This window comes from Oncorhynchus masou, chromosome 24, assembly GCF_036934945.1.
Source record: "Oncorhynchus masou masou isolate Uvic2021 chromosome 24, UVic_Omas_1.1, whole genome shotgun sequence".
In the NCBI taxonomy this organism is placed as follows: Eukaryota; Metazoa; Chordata; class Actinopteri; order Salmoniformes; family Salmonidae; genus Oncorhynchus; species Oncorhynchus masou.
The window spans coordinates 71,744,662-71,768,950 of record NC_088235.1 but is presented as its reverse complement, the minus strand read 5'-3'; the positions used below and the strand labels follow the sequence as shown (position 1 = coordinate 71,768,950).

Here is a 24,289-nt window from a genome sequence, read left to right as displayed (position 1 = left end):
ATTCTCTTATTGCATGTGTACATCTATTGAATTAGGACCTAATTAGGACCTAAAAGGAGATCGGGTACATTTTTTTTAAGCCTAACCTTTATTTAACCAGGAAGTCCCATTGAGGTCAGACAACCTCTCTGGATACGACTCAATTCACGTGATATTTATGTGGTATATCGTATTCCTTCGCATTACCTGGATGCTACTGTCTCTATCTTTTGTGTATGTGATTGTTTAACATAGTGATCCATTTATATTCTGTATCGTACTATAACGTTTATGAGTCATGACTAATATCTTGCTCTCTTAAACGTTTTGTCCCAAATAACACCTTATTGACTATAGTTCCATACAGGCCCCATTGGGCTCTGGTCATGAGACACAGCTTTTGAGTTTTACAGATGCTTTGGATGTGTCAGACTTCTACCCCTTTTTTTAAGGAGTTTTACATTATGTGGAACAACATGTGTGTTAAATGTGTGAAACAACATGTGTGTGACGTGTGGAACACTTGTTCCACATTTTGCAGAACATGAAATGTGAGCATGATGCATTCTAGCTCTGGTCCAGGGCATTAGTACACGTTGCTCCACTAGTGTTCATGAAGCCCTGGATCAGAGCTAGATGATTTCCATCTGTCTTTTCCAATGCCTGGCGTAGTGTTCTAGGACAGCCTGAGATGACTCCAGCTTCTCCATGATAACAACATGGGGACTAGGAAGAACATTGAGGATCTGTCAGGCCGTCCTAACCTCACAGCGATGACCCTCTACGACATAGCCCCCTGTGCTTAAAGGGTAAATACAGACACTGCATCGTCAACAGCATCTTGTTACTGAAGACCCTGGATAACTCTGTGATCGCTGACGAGGAGATCATTGAAAACTGGAAACTCAGAGGGATGCATTGAGGACAGGTACTGTACGGTCAACAGGTGGATTGTATCTGTTCTCTACCGCTAAATGTACCTTAATCTCATCATTGTCATTCAGAATGATTTCGAAACTCTCTATGAAGCCAACATAGATGCTTCACATGACATTTATAATCATAATGTATAAAATATGTTACAACAGACCCTTTTCCCCCCACCACCTACATAGCATCGCAAGCTTACTGATAATTTGAGAGGCATCTATGAAGATCTTATAGTCACCGCCTCTGGTACCCCCCTGGTATCTATCCGCCATTGCAGTGCTTGTCAAGGGTTAAATGCCATGTACAGTTTTTTGGGGGGGTATTTATTTCTCTTTTATTCGGTTTATGAAACCACAAGGAGTAAGGAACAAGGGAGAGGTCAAACAAAAGGGGTCTCTGGTCTATTGTGTTTATTGTTCGAGTGAAATCATGGCTATTTATTCACCTTGTCTACTCATGTTGAAATACCTGTTGTGAAGCAAAGTGTATTTGGCTCATTCTGAGATTAGACAGTGCAATCAAAATCACAAATACAGTAGATGTATATCTCGACTACAGATTCGAAAGGCAAATGGTGGATTAAGAATGTGATTTAAGGAGGTAGAAAATAGCCTATTATAAAACAAATTGCATGTAAATACTCCTACTTGAACTAGTCTGCTTTTTAATCCACAGTTTGGTAGCAAGAGACAAGACAAAAACATGTACAAACATGTCAGACTCAACTGCATAGCAAACCAGTTTGCATACTTCTCCAGTTCATAGGGCTACTAACTGTTTAATGTCCAGATAAGACCTAACTAAACACAAGTATTGTTAAGTATTGCACATTATATCAAAAGATGAGGTGAGTTCGATATAATACGTTCACCAGCTGACAGTCTTGAGAGATAAGAGTAACCTGTAGTGCGGAAATGTACACCTGTCTGGAAGATCAGGATGTAACATCAAAGAGAGTAACAAACATTAGTAATCCCAAAACTAGTCCCACATTTTAGAAATGCAAAAGTACAGGTTTCCTTGGCAGTTGGGGTCGGGGGACATCCCAGAACTGGCGTTCTCAGTTTTCCCAATGATAAGAGGGGTGGACAGGGTTAGGCTGTTCCTCAGTACAGAAGGGGTGTAAAGGGAACTAGCTATCCTGGTCCTTTCCAAGTGCACATATTGGCAGGGGTGCAGGGCAACAGGACGGTGTCATTCAGTAACAAGGCAGAAGGGTGCTGGGTGATACCATCTTTCACAGGCCAGAGTGGTGCAAGGCGGCCAGGAGAATGGTACCATTCTATCATAGGTCAAAGGGGCAGCGCTTCCAGGACTGTACCATTTGTGACAGGACAGAGGGGATCAGGATGATACCATTCCGTCACAGGTCAGAAGGGGGCAGGGTGGCTAGGGTGTCTCTGTTCTCGTCTCGGTACTTGCTGCAGGAGTGAAAGGTGCCGTAGAAGCTGGAAGAAAGGCCTGCGATGTCGTTGGAGATATAATGGAGAACTCCCGGTGTGGCCTGGTTGTAGTAGGAGATCTGAGGCAAAATACACAGAGACAATGAGATCAGTGGTCCATATAGATTTCCACATTCTCAGCTTATAGAATAAGAGTGAATACAGTGTGAAGAAAAGAAGCACAGTTAGCCTGGTCCTAGATCTATTTGTACTGTATTGTCAACTACGGTCATTGTCATGTTTGGCATGAGAACGACCAAAGTAGGCTTTACAGCACAAACAGATCTTGATCAGGCTAGCTTTTTGCTGAGCTAACAAAGAGCCCCATTGGCCCACCCGGAGTCGGACTCCTCGCAGATACTGAAGCCTGCACAGAGAACTTCTCCCCGGGTGTATTCCTTAGTGGCAGGGCAATCAGGCATGGGTCCCTAAGAGAGACAGAAGAGGCAGATTGTACCATTAAAAACGTGACACGGACATGAAATCTGGAAGGTGTAGGTGCAGTCAAACAACAGTTGGGCGTACAACCAAATCTGGGTCAGTTAGGGTGCAGTGAGAGAACAGAAAAATAAATGCAGTGCCATTGGACATTCGTAAGGATTATGGAAGCATTGGGGAACAGTGACCAAGCAACACCAACAAAAACTGGTGATTACAGGAATTAAGTCCCTTTCCCCCTTTACTGACACACAGAGTGGCCACATGGTGGATGGTGTCATTCTCATCTGCCTGGACGATCACATCACATTGTCTACATTGGACAAAAGGGACAAGTGAAGGTTTTAATCCAAGGATAAAGACTGGTTATGACTACTTGTGACCGTGTTATAACTAGTTGTAAATACCTGTTGTGACCAATGAATGTATATATGAATGGACAAAGCCATCGATCACGCGACACCATTCATTCCTATGTGAAGCCTCAACAGTGCAATGAAGTCGAAATTAAGTCGGTTAAGATGATGTTTCATAGAGAAACTCATTGCTCACTGAGTAGCTCAAATTGAAGGCTGCCATTAGCAGGGTGCCAAATTATCCTTAGAACTCTTGTGTGCCATTTAAGAATAATCGGTTCAAGGGCATACATCTGGTGTATTAGAGGCAAATATATTTTTTTTTACATTAATATTGCCATTTTTCCATTCCCTATAAAGGGGGATCCTGTTTTCTGCAGTACTGTGGTGGGTCTTGAACTTCCGTGACTTCAATAAGAGGGGCAGTCGTTCTCCCGTGGTTGTGACGAGCTGTGTCTAGTTATGACTTAAAGTAACACGTTAGAGTACTCAAATTACCTTGTGGTAAAGAGTAACTTAACGCGTTTAGTTTTTCAATTTAAGTAATGAGTTAATTCAAATAAGCAAATCGTTACTTTGAAATATTATTTCCCTTTTTTCTTTCCCCTAAATTCACGCTCTTCCTGTTTCTACAAGAACGTTGTGGTGGGAAGCTAGCTAGCAATATGGCAGACAACAGGCGTGGAAGTATTCACAGTATTTTGAATTGGAAGAAGAAAATAAGAAAAACACACAGAATGCAAACTGCCTTTCAACTGCGAAGAACTTAACTTCAAATATCAAGAAGCACCTTCAGGCCAAGCAAGACTGGTGGAGAAAGACCCACGCCTGCCGATTGCCATTGATGCTGAGGACGACGGTGCTTCTGCTCCAAAACAGCAAAAGCTAGATTTCTGTTCGGCCAAACCTGGAACTTGAAATGGCATGTGTTTGATTATTGTAATTCCTTTGATTTCATGCCATTTGTTTCAATGCATTATGTTTAGGTTTTATCTGACAGAAGGCATTCATGGTCAGCAGTTTAATGCGTAGGTTATTTTAATTTTCATCTCAAAATTTAAAGTCAGGCTTGTTGTGACTTAATAGCCTGTATTAAGTGGCTTTAATGTGTATATTTCATTTCATAAAGCTGCTTAAATGTTGGTTTGGATTTATGGACAATGTTCCTTTGATTCGTTGGATTTATCAAGATAGAATTTCGTTGTGATGCAGCACTTTTCTTTGCATTCATCATACATTTTGATAGTTTAATATGGAATTTTGTTAGAACACTTGGACATAAGCTATTATTTATACATTGTGTATATATATATATATATATATATATATATATATATCCTCCATCACATATTTCTATGTGGAACAGTTCCATTTCAATATAGGCTACTGAACTATAAAGGTAAAATAATGCAATTTAAAAAATACTTTGTTTATTGCAAAATACACGGTTCAATTTACTAAAACAACTGTAACAACTAGGCTATTAGGAAATATAACAGAGATCTCGGTCTTGAGCTACTCTTTACATGCTGACTAGACTGGGCACACACGTGCGTCCACCATCGCGTGCATGTTGATTTTGTCCATCCACACCAGAAGCGATCTGGACACGCAGGTTCAAATATCAAAACAAACTCTGAACCAACTATATTGATTTGGTGACAGGTCGTAACACATGAAACATTAATGGACATTTAGCTAGCTAGCTTGTTGTTGCTAGATAATTTGGAAATTGCTCCCAAGGATGAACCAGACTTGTGGAGATCTACAATTTGTTTTCTGAGGTTTTGGCTGATTTCTTTTGATTGTCCCATGATGTCAAGCAAAGAGGCACTGAGTTTGAAGGTAGGCCTTGAAATACATCCACAGGTACACCTCCAATTGAATCAAATGATGTCAATTAGCCTATCAGAAGCGTCTAAAGCCATGACATCATTTTCTGGAATTTTACAAGCTGTTTAAAGGCACAGTCAACTTAATGTCTGTAAACTTCTGACCCACTGGAATTGTGATACTGTGAATTATAAGTGAAATAGTCTGTCTGTAAACAATTGTTGGAAAAATTACTTGTCATGCACAAAGTACATGTCCTAACCGACTTGCCAAAACTATAGTTTGCTAACAAGAAATTTGTGGAGTGATTGAAAAACAAGTTTTAATGACTCCAACCTAAGATTATGTAAACTTCTGACTTCAACTGTACATGTACATATTCCCATTCACCCCTTTAGATTTGTGTGTATTAGGTAGTTGTTGGGGCATTGTTAGATAACTGCAATGTTGGAACTAGAAGGACAAGCATTTCGCTACACTTGCATTAACATCTGCTAACCATGTGTATGTGACAAATAAAATTAGATTTGATTTAGATTTAAAGACAGGTGTGCCAAGCTTATAGTGTCATACCCAAGAAGACTCGAGGCTGTAATCGCTGCCAAAGGTGCTTCAACAAAGTACTGAGTAAAGGGTATGAATACTTATGTAAATGTGACATAAGTTTAAAGCTTTTTTATACATTTGTTAAAATTTCTAAAAAACAGTTTTTGCTTTGTCCCTATGGGATATTGTGTGTAGATTGATTTAAAAAACGATTTAATCAATTTTAGAATAAGACTGTAACGTAACAAAATGTGGAAAAAGTGAAGGGGTTCGAATACTTTCTGAATGCACTGTATGTGTACATTTATTTTGCAACTCTCCCGCACACAATGCGGCCAGCATGTTAAATGCTTAAGCGGATTGTTCCACTTTGAATATCCCTCAAGTGCGAAGTAGACAAGCCATTCTCTACTGGGCGTAACAATGACCAACACGCACAAGGCATTTTCAGAGGGTTTTCTGTTTTTGGTAACTCAAAAGTAATGTAACAACTAAGAAGTTACTTTCCACAGTAAGTAAAGGTGTAACGTAACAACATACTTTTCATGGCAGTAACATTGTAACCTAACAAGTTACTTTTAAAAGTAACGTTCACAAACACTGGTTATGACTAGCTGGGATTTTGTTGTGACTAGCTCTAACTAGTTACTACTTGTGTCCGTCTTATGACTAGCTATGACTTTGTTGTGACTAGCTCTAACTGTTGTGACTACTTGTATCCGTGTTATGACTAGTAGTGACTGTTGTGGCTACAGTAGTTGTGAATAGATGTGACTGTTACCTACGGGTAATGCCTGTCCCACTCATGTCTCCTGCGCAGGTCTGAGAGCAGATGGAAGGCCTGTTCATCGGGGACGTTGACATGAGTCTCTACCTTAAAACAAAGCATTTGGTTCTCCAGAGTGTGCAGACTGACCTGGGAACAGATCAGGAAGGAGGGGGTTAAACCATGGAAATGACTATAGAATCCATATGGGTTTAAACAGAGGCTGGTAGGGTTCTATTCATATACTGCTAGATCATTAAATCATTGACATTTAGTGCAAGTGGAAATACATAGCTCCTTTAAGAAAGCAGTTGACTTGTTCCACATTGCTTCCATCCAACTTAATCTGAATTCGAAAACACTCACTATGACTGTGCATTTTCAGCTGGCCATCGAAAGTCATAATTGGATTAGCCGGTAGGGAGGAGAGGGGGAGAGTTAGCAGGAAACAAACAATCCTATGAGCTTATTCTAATTTAGCTGAATAACGGTTCTAATGATTGATGCCTTTATGTTTAACTGTTCCACAAACGAGACGTACCTTGTTTTTCCTCAGAGCTCAACATCCAGTTGCTTGGAGCAGCCATTAGTTTCAGTGCAGACACATTGCTGAGAAAGAAACCGGTTTGGATTCTTCCGTGTAAGTGTGTGTATATGTGTATATGTGTGTGTGTGCTTTGTCTTACCTAGTTGCTGATCTCCCAGGGTACAGACAGAGGCACCTCCGTTTGTTTGCAGGAGATAATGTACTTCCTGTAAACATATAGTGATCTCATAACAGACGGGATTGCAACTTGAGTTTTTATAAAACTGGTCAAATGGAAAGACACACGGCACAACTATGGTTTAACCCTTACCCTAACTCTAACCATAAACCTAACCCTACCGTAACCATAGCAAGTGGTTGCAACAGTTGATAGTTTGTCGCTAGTGTGAGCATCTGTAGATCATCTATAAGGGACTGTCCAAATGAAGTGTAACCGGGAATAGCACAGTGATGATTTTGCCGCCCCTTTTCCCTCCCCTCCTCACCTGTCCAGTCGGATTTTCTTCCTAGCGATAGCCTTCTTGTGTCTTTCCCCATCCTGAAAATAAAATAAAGAAGTGAATTTGGGACCTGGCTTTCACCGTTATGCAAGGAAATTGGATGAGCAGAGGCATTTGTCGCTTGACATTACTGTAATGGCATTTCTCAATCTACATTCTAAAATGGTACATTTGTATCCTGGATGGTGACTGGTTGATAGCCCTTATTTATTCACAATAATCTACAGGTAATGCTTGTTAACAGTTCCATTTGAATTATCAATGTGCATCTACTGTCCCACAGCCGGGCCAGTCAATTCATAAACTTTATCTCCACATGAAAAAAAGCATCTCAACATTATCTCCCCATGCTTCTAGCCTAGCATCTGGTTTGCAACAGTGGGGGGTTGTCTAAACCTTGCTTCCTGCCTCTCCGACCTCTGCAATAAATGTTTCAAATTACGAATGTGATTTCCACCTTGCCATAGAGAATGAACATGTCCGGATGAGACAGACCGCTTCTCTGAGCCAGGCGAATTCATGCATCAGCATTCCTTATTATGGATACATCCAAATAAATGGCATTAGAAACAAAAGTAAAACAAATTAATATACACATAGCTTGCTGTCATTTCAGCTGCTCAATGTGATTGTGTTAGCTTTAGTTGTCTAGCTAGCAAAGGAGCAGTGCCAGCCTGCATATAGTAACCTTTTTCGCTTAGAATGGACGATGACCGTCCACTTGGCTAGCAATCATGCCAATAGAACGGACGACCAGTCCGCGTGGCTTAGCAACCTCAGAAATAGAACAAACAACTGGGTTTTGTCCAGACTATATCGTCTGGTGGAAGGATGAAATAAAAATAATTGACTCATTAAAATAACATTTAATGAAAGTCGTTAATAATTTGACGTTAATCATTTTTTAAATACAGTTGAAGTCGGAAGTTTACACCTTAGCCTCCTTGTTCGCACACACTTTTTCAGTTCTGCCCACAAATGTTCTATAGGATTGAGGCCAGGGCTTTGTGATGGCCAATCCAATACCTTGACTTTGTTGTCCTTAAGCCATTTTGCCACAACTTTGGAAGCATACTTGGGGTCATTGTCCATTTGGAAGACCCGTTTGCGACCAAGTTTTAACTTCCTGACTGTCTTGAGATGTTGCTTCAATATAGCCACATGATTTTCCTGTCTCATGATGCCATATATTTTGTGAAATGCACCAGTCCCTCCCTACAACATGATGCTGCCACCACCATGCTTCACGGTTGGGATGGTGATCTTCGGCTTGCAAGCCTCCCCATTTTTCCTCCAAACATAATGATGGTCATTATGTCCAAACAGTTCTATTTTTGTTTCATCCGACCAGAGGACATTTCTCCAAAAAGTATGATCTTTGTCCCCAGTTGAAAACCGTAGTCTGGCTTTTGTTATGGCTGTTTTGGTGCAGTGGCTTCTTCCTTGCTGAGCGGCCTTTCAGGTTATGTCGATATAGGACTCGTTTTACTGTGGATATAGATACTTTTGTACCCGTTTCCTCCAGCATCTTCACAGGGTCCTTTGCTGTTGTTCTGGGATTGATTTGCACTTTTCACACCAAAGTACGTTCATTTCTAGGAGACAAAACACGTGTCCTTCCTGAGCGGTATGACGGCTGCATGGTCCCATGGTGTTTATACTTGCGTAATATTGTTTGTACAGATGAACGTAGTACCTTCAGGTGTTTGGAAATTGCTCCCAAGGATGAACCAGACGTGGAGGTCGACAATTTGTTTCCTGAGGTCTTGGCTGATTTCTTTAGATTTTCCCATGATGTCAAGCAAAGAGGCACTGAGTTTGAAGGTAGGCCTTGAAATACATCCACAGGTACACCTCCAATTGACTCAAATTAGGTCAATTAGCCTATCTAAAGGCATGACATAATTTTGTGGAATTTTCCAAGCTGTTTAAAGGCACAGTCAACTTAGTGTATGTAAACTTCTGATCCACTGGAATTGTGACACAGTGAATTATAAGAGAAATAATCTGTCTGTAAACAATTGTTGGAGAAGTTACTTGTGTCATGCACAAAGTAGATGTCCTAACCGACTTGCCAAAACTATAGTTTGTTAGCAAAAAAAATTGTGGAGTGGTTTAAAAACAAGTTTAAATGACTCCAACCTAAGTGTATGTAAACTTCTGACTTCAACTGTACGTTGCTAACCATTTGATAAAAGCAATAAGGTACTCGACCCATGAATTATGGTGAATAAGACACTCATAAGGGTTATTTCCCCTAATTATAGCCCTTAGCCGTGTGTTATTCACTATTCTAAACTGGGTGGTTCGAGCCCTGAATGCTGATTGGCTGACAGCCATGGTATATCAGACCATATACCATGGGTATGACAAAACATGTATTTTTACTGCTCTAATTACATTGGTAACAGGTTTATAATAGCAATAAGGCACCTTGGGGGTTTGTGATATATGGCCAATATACTACGGCTAAGGGCTGTGTCCAGCCATTCTGTGTTGCGTTGGCCGTGGTATATTGGCCATATACCAATCCTCCTCAGACCTTATTGCTTCATAATCCACTGGTTCTCGTGCCTTATTGCTTATTTGACCTCCATACACACATACTTTCTTGCACGTACCTCTCTCTCAAACACAGACACGCATACTCGCACCCCCCCCCATCAGAGGTCATCTGTAGCACTCACCACCAGTTTGAGTCATATCTGGGGCAACGTGTGTGGCTTTCTGCCTTTGTCCAGCATCTCAAAAGGTCATAAAGGCGCCGTTGATGTGCCGCAACACACCCTGGTAGGCCTCTGCACACACACCTACCGACCTCCATACTGAAACATAACACACAGAAGCACACACACCGACAATCAAACACACATTGACAGGTTAAATAGAATGAGACCAGTTTCCAATTGCTTGTTTGTTGTTAGTCCAGTAGCTATACTGAACAAAAATATAAATGTAACATTTAACGATTTTACTGAATTACAGTTCATATGAGGAAACCAGTCAATTGAAATAAAAGCATTAGGCCCTAGTCTATGGATTTCACATGACTGGGAAAACAGATATGCATTTGTTGGTTACAGATTTTTTTTTAAAGAAAATGGGCCTCACAATGGGCCTCAGGATCTCGTTGTGGTATTTCTGTGCATTCAAATTGCCAATCGATAATCGCCTGCCCATATCATAATCCCACCGCCACCACGGGGCACTCTATTCACAATGTTGACATCAGAAAACCGCTCGCCCACACAACGCCATACACATGGTCTGCGGTTGTGATGCCGGTTGCATGTACTCCCAAATTCTCAAAAATTATGTTGGAGGTGGCTCATGGTAGAGATATGAACATTCAATTCTCTGTCAACAGCTCTGGTGGACATTCCTGCAGTCAGCATGCCAATTGCATGCTCCCTCAAAACTTTAGACATCTGTGGCATTGTGTTAAGGGACAAAACTGCACATTTGAGAAGCCTATTATTGTCCACAGCACAAGGTGCACCTATGTAATGAGCATGCTCTTTAATCAGCTACTTGATATGCCACACCTGTCAGGTGGATGAAGTATCTTGACAAAGGAGAATGCTCTAGTGAGCACAGGGATGCAAATAAATACATTTGTGCACACATTTTCTGAGAATTAAGCTTTGTGTGTATCGAACATTTTTGGGATCTTTTATTTCAGCTCATGAAATAGGGGACCAACACATTACATGCTGTATTTATATTTTTGTTCAGTTTTCTTACACGTTTCGTTTACATTTTTGTTCAGTGTACTTTTCAGACTAATTCCTTCTCACTTGTTCTTGAAGGCATTATTAACAATGGCCTTCAGCACCAGCCGGTCACCAATGTGAGACGGAGCCCGAAAGGGGAACATGTCTATGGTCCTCAGAGTGGGGTGGGCGCTACACAGACGACTGGAGAATGGATGTGTGTGCGAAAGTGGGGAGAGAGAGAGCGAGAGAGAATGAGGGGAGAGAGAGGAACAGGGAGGGAGGGAGAAAGGGAGGGAGACTTAATCCATCTCACTTCTTCTACAGAGGCTCAACCCTGTTGTGGCCAATCTACTACATCCACATTTTGACACAATAAGAAACCTCAGTATCTCCATGAGTTCAGAAAGACGGGCAGGTAACAGATATAATAGGACCCAATGGGCTGCGATGGTGGCCACGTTCTCCATCCAGGCCATGATCTGGCCGGCCGACGGTGCTGACCTGGTGGTTGGTGTGGGGCGGCAGCACCAGCGCCACGCTCTCTACCTGCGTCCGCTCGGCTGGCACTGGGTCCTTGTACTCCTGGCACACAAGTACGTACACACACGCACGAGAGCGCAATGCAACTGCTCTGGACAACAGGCTGTGGCATGGGTGTGACTACCACTGATAAGGGCAGCTATTTTACATTTGAGATAAGAGGGAAATTGGACATTTAAAGCATTTTGTGACCTTCCTAGTCAGGTCATGTAAGGAAAAACTCCATGCCTTAGTTCCAATGCTTCCTGTTTGTACTGTACCTAGTTGAGCGGTGCTGCTGCTCAGTAGGTCTGTGATGATCTCAGCAGGGATCAGTCTCATCCTCCTCCTCCTCCGCTCTGCCGCGATGCTGTACTCCATCTGCTCTGCCTGCGTCTGCGGAATCACCTGCATCTGCACACGCACACACAGAGTGTTGGTGGGCGGTGTGTGTCCTCCTATTGGAGCATGACATGTTGATATGTCCAACACTGTCAAACTAAGATGGGTGCTTTCTCTCCCTCTTTCTCGCTCTTCAGCCCTCACCTTCCCCGCCTCAGTACGTTGCACCACAAAGGATGGCAAAGGCATTGCACACATTCCACTGGCAATTACTGAACGGGTCCTCACAGCTCACCGCGATGCCCACCTGAGGGTAGTGCCCACATGGCATCACATCCAGACACCAGGCAGTGAGTCAGATATATTTTTTTACAACACATCTATTACTAAGCCTGCATCCCAAATGGCACCCTATGTGCCCTATGGAAGTGGTTTCCAAACCTCTTCACTCTGCCCCCCACCCCCCCCACCCCCCATTCCATCAATGGGTAACCCCCTCCCCCACGCCACATCTATTTCTATGGGCACAAGCACTGTACATCAAACAAACTGTACACACCATGTTTGTTGGTGGAGAGACAACGTTGCAGGTTTAAAGCTCATTTCCTGCTATTCTATACATTTTGCCATGGGGTGATTTTCTTTTATTTTTGCCATTGTTGAGATAATTTCCTGCAATTCAACACATTCTGCCATGTATTGTGTGTATTCATGTGATATCTGAGTGACTCAAACATTACAACAGAATCCATGGGCTAAAAACCTAGTAAAAAAAAAGTTAGCCGATATGGACATTATTGACAGGCTCGAAATAGCTCTCTAAGGTCTGCATTGACAAAAAGGAAACCTGCTGAGGCACCACCCAATTTCAAAATTGCACCTTGTGCCGTGTACAATTACAACTTTCAAGAGTAAGTTGAAAGCCCGAACTTGAGTTCCTGCGCCTTCCCCGTCGATGCCTCACGCCCCAGAGTTTGGGAATCATTGCCCTATGAGCCTTGGTTAAAAGCAGTGCACTATATAGGGAAAGATATGCCATTTGGGATGCAGATTAAGTAATTAGTGAAATAAACAGGAGAAGATGCTACTGTATAGAACACATGATCTAGACCAGTATCATCTATCGTGAAGCAGCATTATGTTTGCAAATATTTGTTTGCATACATTATTCATTATATCAAACCAACTATTCCATGGATTCACATTGAAGCAGCTTCAGTAGCAGGTTCATCCTGCCCAGATGTTCCACAGAGAGGTTTAAACGATAATTTTTACCCACAGCCATGAGGCTTTTTAATGACTGTAATGGGTTAACGTTTTTGCCAGATCTTTCTATTGGAAAATGTTGTCTGTTTTCCCCAGAGTAGCACTTGAATCAGACTATTATTTTAGGGACACTACGGTTGGTGCATGTGCCTTTGTCTTAATCTGTTCATTATATAATTAAAAACAAATCATGTGTTGGTCATTGTTGCGTGTTCTGTCATTGTAAGTCATTGATGATGCATGCTGTGATAAAACAATTTCCCAAGTTGGGATTAATAAAGTAATACTCTATACTCTCTATCCTTTGTACTACACAAAGATAAAAAAAAAATGTTTTAAAAGATGTCCCCACAAACCTCCATACTGGATGTGAAGGCTCTGTTGACTTTCGCTTTGATGTTGACAACCTGTCCGACTCTGCGTGCAAACAGACAGAAGCATTTATATTTATATAAATCAACATTGGACAGTGGTTACTGTGTAAACGGAAGAATAGCAGGCCCTCCTTTCTGTGTCTGAGCAAAAGCCTAAAAGGCAGTATAAACATACTGAAAAGGTTTGTTTTAGGGAGTGAAAGACTTACCCTATAGTGTGGTCAAAGTGGACGTCATCAACAGAGTTGGTAATACAGGGAGACCCTGCGTGTCTTTCAGCTGTGACAACATAGAAGAACATAACTATTACATACTGGACAGCAGGGGCGCAAACTGTCACTGGGGACGGAGGAGACTGAAATTGTATTTTTGTCCCACCCAGTTTAATCATTGGAATGTGACACAAAACGAGGCAACGGTGTGCTATAGGACCATGCGGACGCCTCCGAGCATCAGGTAGGCTGTTGGAGTGTTTATCCGACTGGATCATTTTTTAAAATAATTATTATTATGTCACTTCTAAAACCAAAGTTGTGCCCCTGCTGGACAGTATAAATCCCCTGTGGGGCTAACACAACTCTATGGCTGTTGATCTAAATCCACGTCTTGGAGGGCTCCAGTCAGTGTCTGCATCCCAAATGGCAACTTAGTCTATATATAGTGGTTTTCTTCCATTTGGTGCCTATTGAACACAACCCAGGTCTAGAGGGACCACTTTCTCTTTAGAGGTCATACTATGAGATCAGAGGTCATAGCTCACCAGACAGACAGGCTGTGGAGTCCATCCACTTGAGCAGCTGGCCTACACTGACCAGTCTTGATCTAGTGCAGTGGTATTCACACTTTTTCAGCAGGGACCCCATTTTTATGCCAGAATTTCTTGCAACCCCACCCACCCCAATGACACAATTTTAAAAATGTATATTTTTACATCAACAAAAACTTCAATTCATTACATTTGAATTTATCTCATCAAAATGAAAAGAAACCAATAAATATAGTTAATCAAACCATTTTTCTAATTATCGTTCTCAAAAATGTTTGTATATTGTCCCATACAGTTATATGTACTTTCGAGATCCCACTGCGATTTGGTCACGGATCATAATACAACATGGCATTGACCCCAGGCTCAATTGTTACCCGACATTTAGCTGTTTGGTGGACGAGATTATATATTATAACGTTTCCTCATCATACAGGTGCTCCTAGAATAGTTTTAAAACACAAACAAGGAATATTGTAGTTGTATCAAGCTCTTTGAATATATTATTTAATTATGCAAAGGTCTTAATAGCACCACATTCATCACATTCGTGGAAATCCTAATATATTATGACTAGGTATAAGGAAAACAGAACAAAACAGTTTTTTTCCTGTCTGAAAACAATTTGGCTCTCAGCAGGATTTGGCTTTGATCTGTCTAAAACAATATTCGATGTGAACAAGAGGCAATTCCCACCCTAAACTACTGTGTTTACACAATGGGTCTCATCCAAATCTCAAAAATAACTTCTGAAGGAGTCACATTTCTCAATGAAACAAATAACTAAATAATTTATTGCTGTTTTTTACAGTTCAATTCGCTCATGCAGCGCTTAATTTTGGACCAGAGCCACTGCGCCAACAAAAGTTATTGTGCTTCACAAAACAAGATGCTTTACTGGGGAGTAACCTGCAGCTCAGTTTGTCCTCTGACATATGTTTAACACCATTATTTCTTCCTCGAAGAACAGTGAGAAATACTGTATAATATCGTTTTGGATTGGAATCTGTTCCACACATTAGTTCCAAAGAAAATCAGTATTTATGTTCTGGATAAAACAGTCGATTTAAAGACTATGTATCCATCACGGCTAAGAAGGATATAATTGTCATAGGGCCATTTGGCATAAAGTTATGAACTGTCTGTTCCAGCTCTCGTGGAATGGTTACCTGTCTCGCGCTCACCGGACATGGCAACATAGACATGATCTCCAATAACTGGATTGGTCCCGTTATCAATCTCGTTATTCGATTATCCGGTTATCATCCCACACTCATGAGATGCGATAATAGCCTATAGCCTGGTGAAACTACCGAGGGAGTAGAAAACTGTAGGTATATATCCACACAACAAAAAGTCTCAAGTCTGTCTGCAGAGTAATTTGACAGAGCAGACTAAAAACAAAGATTATGCAATCGCTTATGAAACGTTTTACATAATTTCCCAAGACACAAAAAATGACTTACCCAAACTGAAATGATATGCATACGATCCGGTCACATTTGCTTGAATGAATGTACACAACAAAACGTACGTAGAGGCAGTCTCACGGAAAAAAGTTCGCACACCAGACACCACCCCCTCTCTGCCCATTCCTCGGACGCAACAGTGTGGTGTCGCGGCTAAACAGATCACACGCCTCCTGTTGGTAGAGTTGCGTGACCAATTTAATTTAAACTTTTTAAGGTGGAACTTTAAGATCAATACCACTTTATTGGTCTATTGCACACAGCGGCGGTTCTAGCTTGTATGGCTCCCCTCCCCTCTTCAACGCCCCCTGCCAACAAAAAAAAAGCACCATTCTGCACTAACTGTAATTTTCATTCAGACATTTGGAACAACACAAATAATTATAACATTTAAAACACATATACATATATAAAAATATATATATATAAAAATTAGCATAATAAATATCAATGATAAGTAATAAAGACAAATATAAACTAATTTGTGTTGATTTGGCACTTGAGCATCAATCCCCCAACATTGTCAACCAAGAGTCAAGACTAAACCAATTCACCTTGGTGGTGTGCAGACTAGTTTTTATATTATTCTTAACAATTTCGCACAAACCAGAAAAAATGCAACAATAGATCTGTGAAACTATATATTCACAGTATTATGAATGAATTGCGGTATATTTGGTAGCATTTCGTAGTGTGACTGATTTTACGAGTTGCATTAGTACTGTACAAAGTTAGAGATGCGCTATTTGATAGATTCCCCCGCTCCCCCTACCTCGGGCTTCCAGCGGGGAGACCTGAGGTCAACCTACCCCCGCCCCCCACTCCATCTTGCACTTCAGAGTGGGAGACCTTCCCAGGCAGTAGCCTGCCTAGCACACAAACTAGAATCAGGGCGCCCACTCCGACAAGGTTAATTAACCCACAGTCCCACATGGTGACATGATATCATTGACGTGACGTGCAAATGAGCGATAGAAAACCGATCGCCAAATGTCAACATTCCAAATTTTTGAAGTGCTTCCCCTTGGCAAGATGTTGCCCTGGGCGGCTGCCCAAGTCGCCTATACCTAAATCCGCCACTGATTGCACACAAGGTCCAACCAAAATTTGACTTCCGCTTTTAACTCAACCCCTCCGAAAGACACACATACATACATACATACATACATACATACATACATACATACATACATACATACATACATACATACATACATACATACATACACATACTATATAATGCTCTCGCATTTATTGGAAAAAGTCCATGAAAGGCATGACCCAGCGCCCCTGGGAAATAGAGAAAGTACATTGCCACCTGTGCCATAGGTCCAGACTTATTGGCAGTGTCCAAGGGAGGTAACAATATTCCTCCACTCTCCTGAAGTGTTCCATATACAAACCCTAATGTGAACAGGGGACACTTCCATCAAAAGCCTTAGGCCTAGGCCCTATTTAAATGTACGTTTCAGCCATTTAGCAGATGCTCTCATCCAGAGCGATTTACAGGGGCAATTAGGGTTAAGTGCCTTGCTCAAGGGAACATAGACTGTTTTTTCACAAAGTCGTCTCGGTGATTCAAACCAGCGACCTTTCGGTTGCTGGCCTACTAACAACAATGTAGCGAAAAGAGAGAAAACAACCAAAATGGGGGCTTCAAATTAAAGTATATTTGTCACGTGCGCCAAATACGACAGGTGTAGTAGACCTTACAGTGAAATGCTTACATACAGGCTCTAACCAATAGTGCAAAAAATGTGTTAGGTGAACAATAGATAAGTAAAGAAATAAAAACAACAGTGAAAAGCCAGGCTATATACAGTAGCGAGGCTACATACAGACACCGACACCGGTTAGTCAGGCACACCGGTTAATCCAGATCCAATGACCCTGCACTGAACGAGCGAACGATCAACTGTGCCATAGGGGTTCAGACCTCTCGAGCTAGGCTGTGGTAGCATAGGCACACATGAATCATGCTTTTTTATTGGTTTAGTCTGTTTGGGAGGAAATTAGGCCCTATACATTAAAAAAATAATTTAAAAAAATGAAACGTGGATATATCACTTTAATGACACAGATAGTAAATTCATTTTTGTTATTTGAGTTATTTGTCGTCAATAGATATGCAATATAACTAATTTTATAAACTGGGTGGTTCCAGCCCTGAATACTGATTGTCTAAAAGCAGTGGTATATCAGACCATCAGACCACATGCCACGTGTATGACAAAACATTATTTTTTACTGTTGGCTGTATCCAGGCATTCCGCGTTGCGTCATACGTAGAACAGCCCTTAGTTGCGTCATACATTAGAACAGCCCTAAGTTGCTTCGTGCATCAGAACAGCCCTTAGCTGTGCTATATTAGCCATATACCACACCCCCTCGTGCCTCATTGCTTAAATAGTCTATAGTTGTTAGAAGGTTATAAGTTACAGGCTCATTGTTTTATAGGTAATATTTACTGTAGGCCTAAAGCCATGTTCTTCATTGCAGAGTGAAACGAGCGCCGCACTATGGCAGGTTTGTCCTGTCACATTTTACCCCTATGAGTAATAGTCCACTGTCGGTTTCAAGTTCCCCCTATAAACCAACTGTGACCAGATAGACAGAATCCTGTGGGTTCTCATAGTGAAACATCGACTGCTTAGTTGAAATTCATTATCATATCTGAAGGCTACTGTAGGTCTATTTGATTTACATAACGCCAGGTAGGATGATACATGTATGTACAACTGAAAAATGTTTTTCAGCGACCTAGTTTGAGTCAAATCGGATTTATACAAAATGAGAAGACAATACATTCTTAAATCATGTTGGGAAAATTATCAACTGCATATGAGCCTACAGTAGGCTATAATTTGCAAAATTCCCAATAGCAGAAGGCTAATGACAACACAAACGGTAGAATTGTGATAACAGGACATTCTAATTGCAACATTTGTGATAGACAGACGCGTGAAAGAGTGTGTAGAACGGTCAGCGGTTTTAAGGAACCCGTGAACTGATTCCATATCAACAACCAATAAGGTCTCTTTTTACTTTGAGTGTCCTTAAAGGGGAAGATGCTGTTACTTCAGTTCAGATCAAGCCGTGTCTCTTGAATGGTCAATTATACATATTAGACGAGATGGAAACAGGTGGTAGCCTAGGCCTATGATAAAAAAACACAATTTAATAACCTATTTATTAAATTAAGGGAATAAAACCTTTGCATTTCACAATAGTCTATGGTTATGCTATTTTAACCATGGAAATGGAACAGGATATGGGTAAAAATACAAAATGTGTTTTATTTGCATATGTCCTATGGATAAGGAATACTATGGATTAGGCTATAATAATAACTGACAATTTAATAAGTCATCATAGAGAGGGCTGAAATTGGAGTGTGCTGGTATCTAATGATTTGTTGAAATGCTGAAATAATCGTCTAGAGATGATACCTCTTAATGTTGAAGATACCTTGCCTTTTATTCTAACATTGCATGACAATAAACATTGGGATATGTAAAGTAGATTGCCTACTGTAACAACCACCTCCAATTGGCAACAAAAGGCATGACATAACTTTAGGGCAGGACTAGATGGAAGTACTGTACGCTCATTGGTGAAAAATAATCGCCAGTCAATTTAGCCCCATCCCTTCCCATTGACCAGGCTCGGTTGAGAAGTGCGGTTGGAGTGTGAGAGGGTCGCGGCCGAGGCTGACTGATGGTCTGACAGATGAAATAGCGAAAATACAGAAAGAGAAGACGGGCGTCCTCCTCCCTCAGAAAACCATGTTCCCTAAAGGCAAAGTGTCCGCTGTACCGTCGGATGGCCAAGCACGGGAAAAGTAAGTTTTAAAACCTATGTCTTACCTAATGCAAATTGTTTCCCTCCTCGGGTGTGTGGTTAGCTGGACAGCTGAATTAAAGGAGCGAATTTCCTCATTCGAGGATGGAATTGAATGAACCGCCTTGTCTGCTCGCCATTCCTTCCTTACCCTGCCTTCGGCTTTATATTCTTCCTGGGCCTCATTCCTGAACGTACATTGGCGTTTGTATTTGCAATTCAGCATCTAAGTATCTTTGCATTTTTTAAAAGATATTTTTTACGGAAACCGTGAAATGAGTAGCGTAAAAAAATGTACTGTCCAATTTGGCTTTACGTCGTTTCTGTTGCATTAATTGATACACTTTTGCTTCCACCAGTGCTTCGGTTGCTACTTTGTTTCAGTTCGCGGCTATGAGGGCAGTCTCCAACACTTAATCTCATTTATTTATAATAACGCGTTTTCCTGGTTACAGTGTTTCCGATTTGAAGTGTTTGGAAAAAGCCATTGTGCGAAAGGCCTTTTGGAGTCGGCGGTCCATGCAAACTACCGAAAAATGAATGTCTGTCGATCATGTACCCCAAAGTGCATTAAATATTAGTTGATTAGAGACACTCATTAGTCCTAATAGAGTCAAAGTGGGTTAGTTTAGAGTTGGCTAAACTGTGTAGTTCTAACACTTTTTTGTTGTATTGTTCAAACTGTTTTTTATTTTATTTTAAATTTGTTCACAGGTTAGCTTTATACGTCTATGAATATTTGTTACACATAGGAGCACAGAAGTCAGCACAGACCTTTTTATCAGAGGTGAGTGTCCTACTACCAAACACGGTAGCATATTAACAAACACATTTCCATATGAAGCCATTATTAATAAAAATTATTAAGTAAGCCCTATTGTTCATGTACTTTTAAAATATTTTTTTATTTAATTCTCCACTTTCCAGATACGATGGGAAAAGAACATCACACTCGGGGAACCACCTGGGTTCCTACACTCTTGGTGGTGGTAAGTGTTACTTAATGTCACTATTAACAATACACCAAGTTCTACCGTGTACAGTATTCTATTGCTTTATGACTTGTGTGTCTTGTCCACAGTGTATTTTGGGACCTGTATTGTGCCGCACCAGAGAGACGAGAGACATGTGACCACTCCAGTGAAGCGAAAGCCTTCCATGATTATGTGAGTTCTGCTCCTCATGAGACTTGCTGCTGCACATGTTGCTGGTGTTCTGCTCATGAGCCTGGGGCAGTATTTATAAAGGGTCTCTGAGTAGGAGTGTTGACCTGGGATCAGGTCCCCTCCTGAACATAATTGTTTTGCAGATGATCTAAAAGTGGAAACTGATCTTTGATCAGCACTCCTACTCTGAGACCCTTTATAAATACAGACCCTGGTTTCATTTGCACCTACTACATTTTCAAATGTAGAAAGAGATTGCACCCAGATGAGCCTCAGCCCAGTTTACGTAAAACATTTTAATTTTCCACCAGTCCCTTTTTTGTTATGTAGGCCTGTCTTCCTTATTCCACCATCATACAGTTTTCATGCCATGTGTAGTGGCAATGGAGAGATGTTGTTCTGACTTGTTTCTACTCTTAATTTAAATGGACCCCCCCCCCCCCTGTAGTTTTCAAAAAAAGTGGATTTGGACATGTTTTGGTGTGAAAATGTAAGTAGGGACCTTGCATCAACCTCAGTGTGGATATTAATTGTGACATGTGCAATAACATTTTGTTTCAATATTTTATTTATTTAATTAAAAATTAAGTACCTTGAGCTTTTAAGAGTTTATTACAAAAAATGTAAAAATAATACTTATAACATTTTTGTGGTGGGGGGGTGGCAGTTATTCTGGTGATTGGGGGAAAAATGCCCCTTTTCTAAACATTTAATTGAATATCTAAACTGTAGCCACTTATTTCCCTTTGCTTTTTTTGTGTCAGCAACTGGACATTGTTTTTAGGGGGGCTAGTTACCCCATGTTACCTTACACTTCTGCTTATAGATGTTTCCAATAATAAATGCTTATTTTTGTTTAACATTTGAAGTGTCCTAATGAACACGATCCAGCTCTCCCTTTGTTGTGGCCAGTCACTGTTGCACAATGTTCAAGAGCAGAGATGGGTTCAGATTCTCAACTATCTTGAGGATGGCAGGGGCCAAGAGTTGTTATTTTAAACTCCAGATGAACCCGTCTCCATCTTGAGCTACATTGGGCTTTTTTTCCTGAGCTAACAGGATAGTAATACTCTATTGGAACTGACATTTATGGAGCCTGTTACTTATTAAAGATTCTTCTGTTCAAATAGATTATTTTTCCCAAAACGGATGCACAGTGCTTGTGGCCTATCACTAAACTCTGATGTTGCATATTGACAATTTGCATATGGTCTTTACATGTTCAGAACACAGCATTTGGGGAAATGGCTCTAGGCATGAAGGAAGACAATCTCGTACAACTGCTAGTCCGGTCAGTCTGCCCCAGGATAGGCAGTCAGAAACCCCATTGGAAGCATCCAAATAACCATGGCTACATCCCAATTATCTCCTCTTCCTCCCAAAGGGTGTACTTGTTCACTTCCCTTTACTGATTTGGAAAGAAATGACTGGTATAAGAAATTTGGTAGGAAGTGAACTACACTGCTCAAAAAAATAAAGGGGACACTTAATTGAACAACACAATGTAACTCCAAGTCAATCACACTTCTGTGAAATCAAACTGTCCACTTAGGAAGCAACACTGATTGACGATAAATTTCACATGCTGTTGTGCAAATGGAATAGACAACAGGTGGAAATTATAGGCATTTAGCAAGACACCCCCAATAAAGGAGTGGTTCTGCAGGTGGGGACCACAGACAACTTCTCAGTTCCTATGCTTCCTGGCTGTTTTGGTCACTTTTGAATGCTGGCGGTGCTTTCACTCTAGTGGTAGCATGAGACTGAATCTACAACCCACACAAGTGGCTCAGGTAGTGCAGCTCATCCAGGATGGCACATCAATGTGAGATGTGGCAAGAAGGTTTGCTGTGTCTGTCAGCGTCGTGTCCAGAGCATGGAGGCGCTACCAGGAGAAAGGCCAGTACATCAGGAGATGTGGAGGAGGCTGTAGGAGGGCAACAACCCAGCAGCAGGACCGCTACCTCCGCCTTTGTGCAAGGAGGGGCAGGAGGAGCACTGCCAGAGCCCTGCAATATGACCTCCAGCAGGCCACAAATGTGCAGGTGTCTGCTCAAACGGTCAAACAGACTCCATGAGGGCCCGACGTCCACAGGTGGGGTTGAGCTTACAGCACAACACCGTGCAGGATGTTTGGCATTTGCCAGAGAACACCAAGATTGGCAAATTCGCCACTGGCGCCCTGTGCTCTTCACAGATGAAAGCAGGTTCACACTAAGCACATGTGACAGTCTGGAGACACCGTGGAGAACGTTTTGCTGTCTGCAACATCCTCCAGCATGACCGGTTTGGCGGTGGGTCAGTCATGGTGTGGGGTGGCATTTCTTTGGGGGGCCGCACAGCCCTCCATGTGCTCGACAGAGGTAGCCTGACTGCCATTAGGTACCGAGATGAGATCCTCAGACCCCTTGTGAGACCATATGCTGGTGTGGTTGGCCCTTGGTTACTCCTAATGCAAGACAATGCTAGACCTTATGTGGCTGGAGTGTGTCAGCAGCTCATGCAAGAGGAAGGCATTGATGCTATGGACTGGCCCGCCCGTTCCCCAGACCTGAATCCAATTGAGCACATCTGGGACATCATGTCTCACTCCATCCACCGCCACGTTGCACCACAGACTGTCCAGGAGTTGGCAGATGCTTTAGTCCAGGTCTGGGAGGAGATCCCTCAGGAGACCATCCACCACCTCATCAGGAGCATGCCCAGGCGTTGTAGGGAGGTCATACAGGCACGTGGAGGCCACACACAACTGAGCCTCATTTGGACTGTGATTTTGTTGTCAGCACATTCAACTATGTAAAGAAAAAAAGTATTTAATAAGAATATTTAATTCAGATCTAGGATGTTATTTTAGTGTTCCCTTTATTTTTTTGAGCAGTGTATTACTAGCCCGTGTCTCTCCCAAGCCTGTGCTGGAGACATCTACATCAGTCTGCTAATATAGGACTAGTGAAGGCCCAGTGTGCTACTTTTGTGTGAACGTTTAAACTAAATGTATACTGAAGAAATATATAAACACAACATGCAACAATTTCAAAATATTTTACTGAGTTACAGTTCATGTCAGGAATAAGTCAATTGACATTAATTAGGCCCTAGTCTATGGATTTAATATTACTGGGCAAGAGCATAGCCATGGGTCAGCCTGGGAGGGCATAGACCCACCCAATAGGGAGCCAGGCCCACAAAGGGCTTTATTGTAGACAGAAATACTCCTCAGCACCCCGTTAGCCGGATGTGGAGGTCCTGGGCTGGCATCATTACACATGGTCTGCGGTTGTGAGGCCAGTTCGACATGCTCCTGAAATCTCTAAAATGACATTGAAGGCGGCTTATGGTAGAGATTCATATTCAATTATCTGTCAACATCTCTGGTGGACATTCCAGCAGTCAGCATGCCTCAGTTTGAGACATCTGATATTGTAGTGTGACAACTGCACATTTGAGTGGCCTTTTATTGTCCCCAGTATAAGGTGCACCTGTGTAATGATCAT

General features: G+C 41.6%; 2 protein-coding genes across 5 annotated transcripts in view; one reads left to right on the top strand and one right to left on the bottom strand.

Moving 5' to 3' along the window:
• Positions 1 to 1,556: 1,556 nt before the first annotated feature.
• LOC135512569 (acyl-coenzyme A thioesterase 11-like) lies at positions 1,557 to 15,942 on the bottom strand. Its single transcript, XM_064934724.1, has 9 exons — positions 15,787 to 15,942; positions 13,764 to 13,833; positions 13,537 to 13,597; positions 11,854 to 11,986; positions 10,025 to 10,162; positions 7,323 to 7,375; positions 6,306 to 7,043; positions 2,688 to 4,058; positions 1,557 to 2,431 (listed from the first exon to the last, which is right to left on the bottom strand). Exons 1-5 carry the CDS (start codon positions 15,911 to 15,913, stop codon positions 10,083 to 10,085), a joined length of 471 nt encoding a protein of 156 aa, XP_064790796.1. The 5' UTR covers positions 15,914 to 15,942; the 3' UTR covers positions 1,557 to 2,431; positions 2,688 to 4,058; positions 6,306 to 7,043; positions 7,323 to 7,375; positions 10,025 to 10,082.
• A 3,492-nt stretch (positions 15,943 to 19,434) lies between these two features.
• The window catches only part of LOC135512567 (single-stranded DNA-binding protein 3-like), a 32,507-nt gene continuing 27,652 nt past the window's right edge, over positions 19,435 to 24,289 (top strand). For 2 of the 4 annotated variants that reach the window (XM_064934721.1, XM_064934719.1), the window contains exons 1-4: positions 19,435 to 19,630; positions 20,344 to 20,416; positions 20,557 to 20,618; positions 20,711 to 20,795. In XM_064934721.1, the coding sequence (XP_064790793.1) occupies positions 19,575 to 19,630; positions 20,344 to 20,416; positions 20,557 to 20,618; positions 20,711 to 20,795 (276 nt within the window). In that variant the 5' untranslated portion in view covers positions 19,435 to 19,574. The remainder of the gene's footprint in view (positions 19,631 to 20,343; positions 20,417 to 20,556; positions 20,619 to 20,710; positions 20,796 to 24,289) is intronic. The other 2 variants (XM_064934720.1, XM_064934718.1) reach the window with 1 other exon arrangement.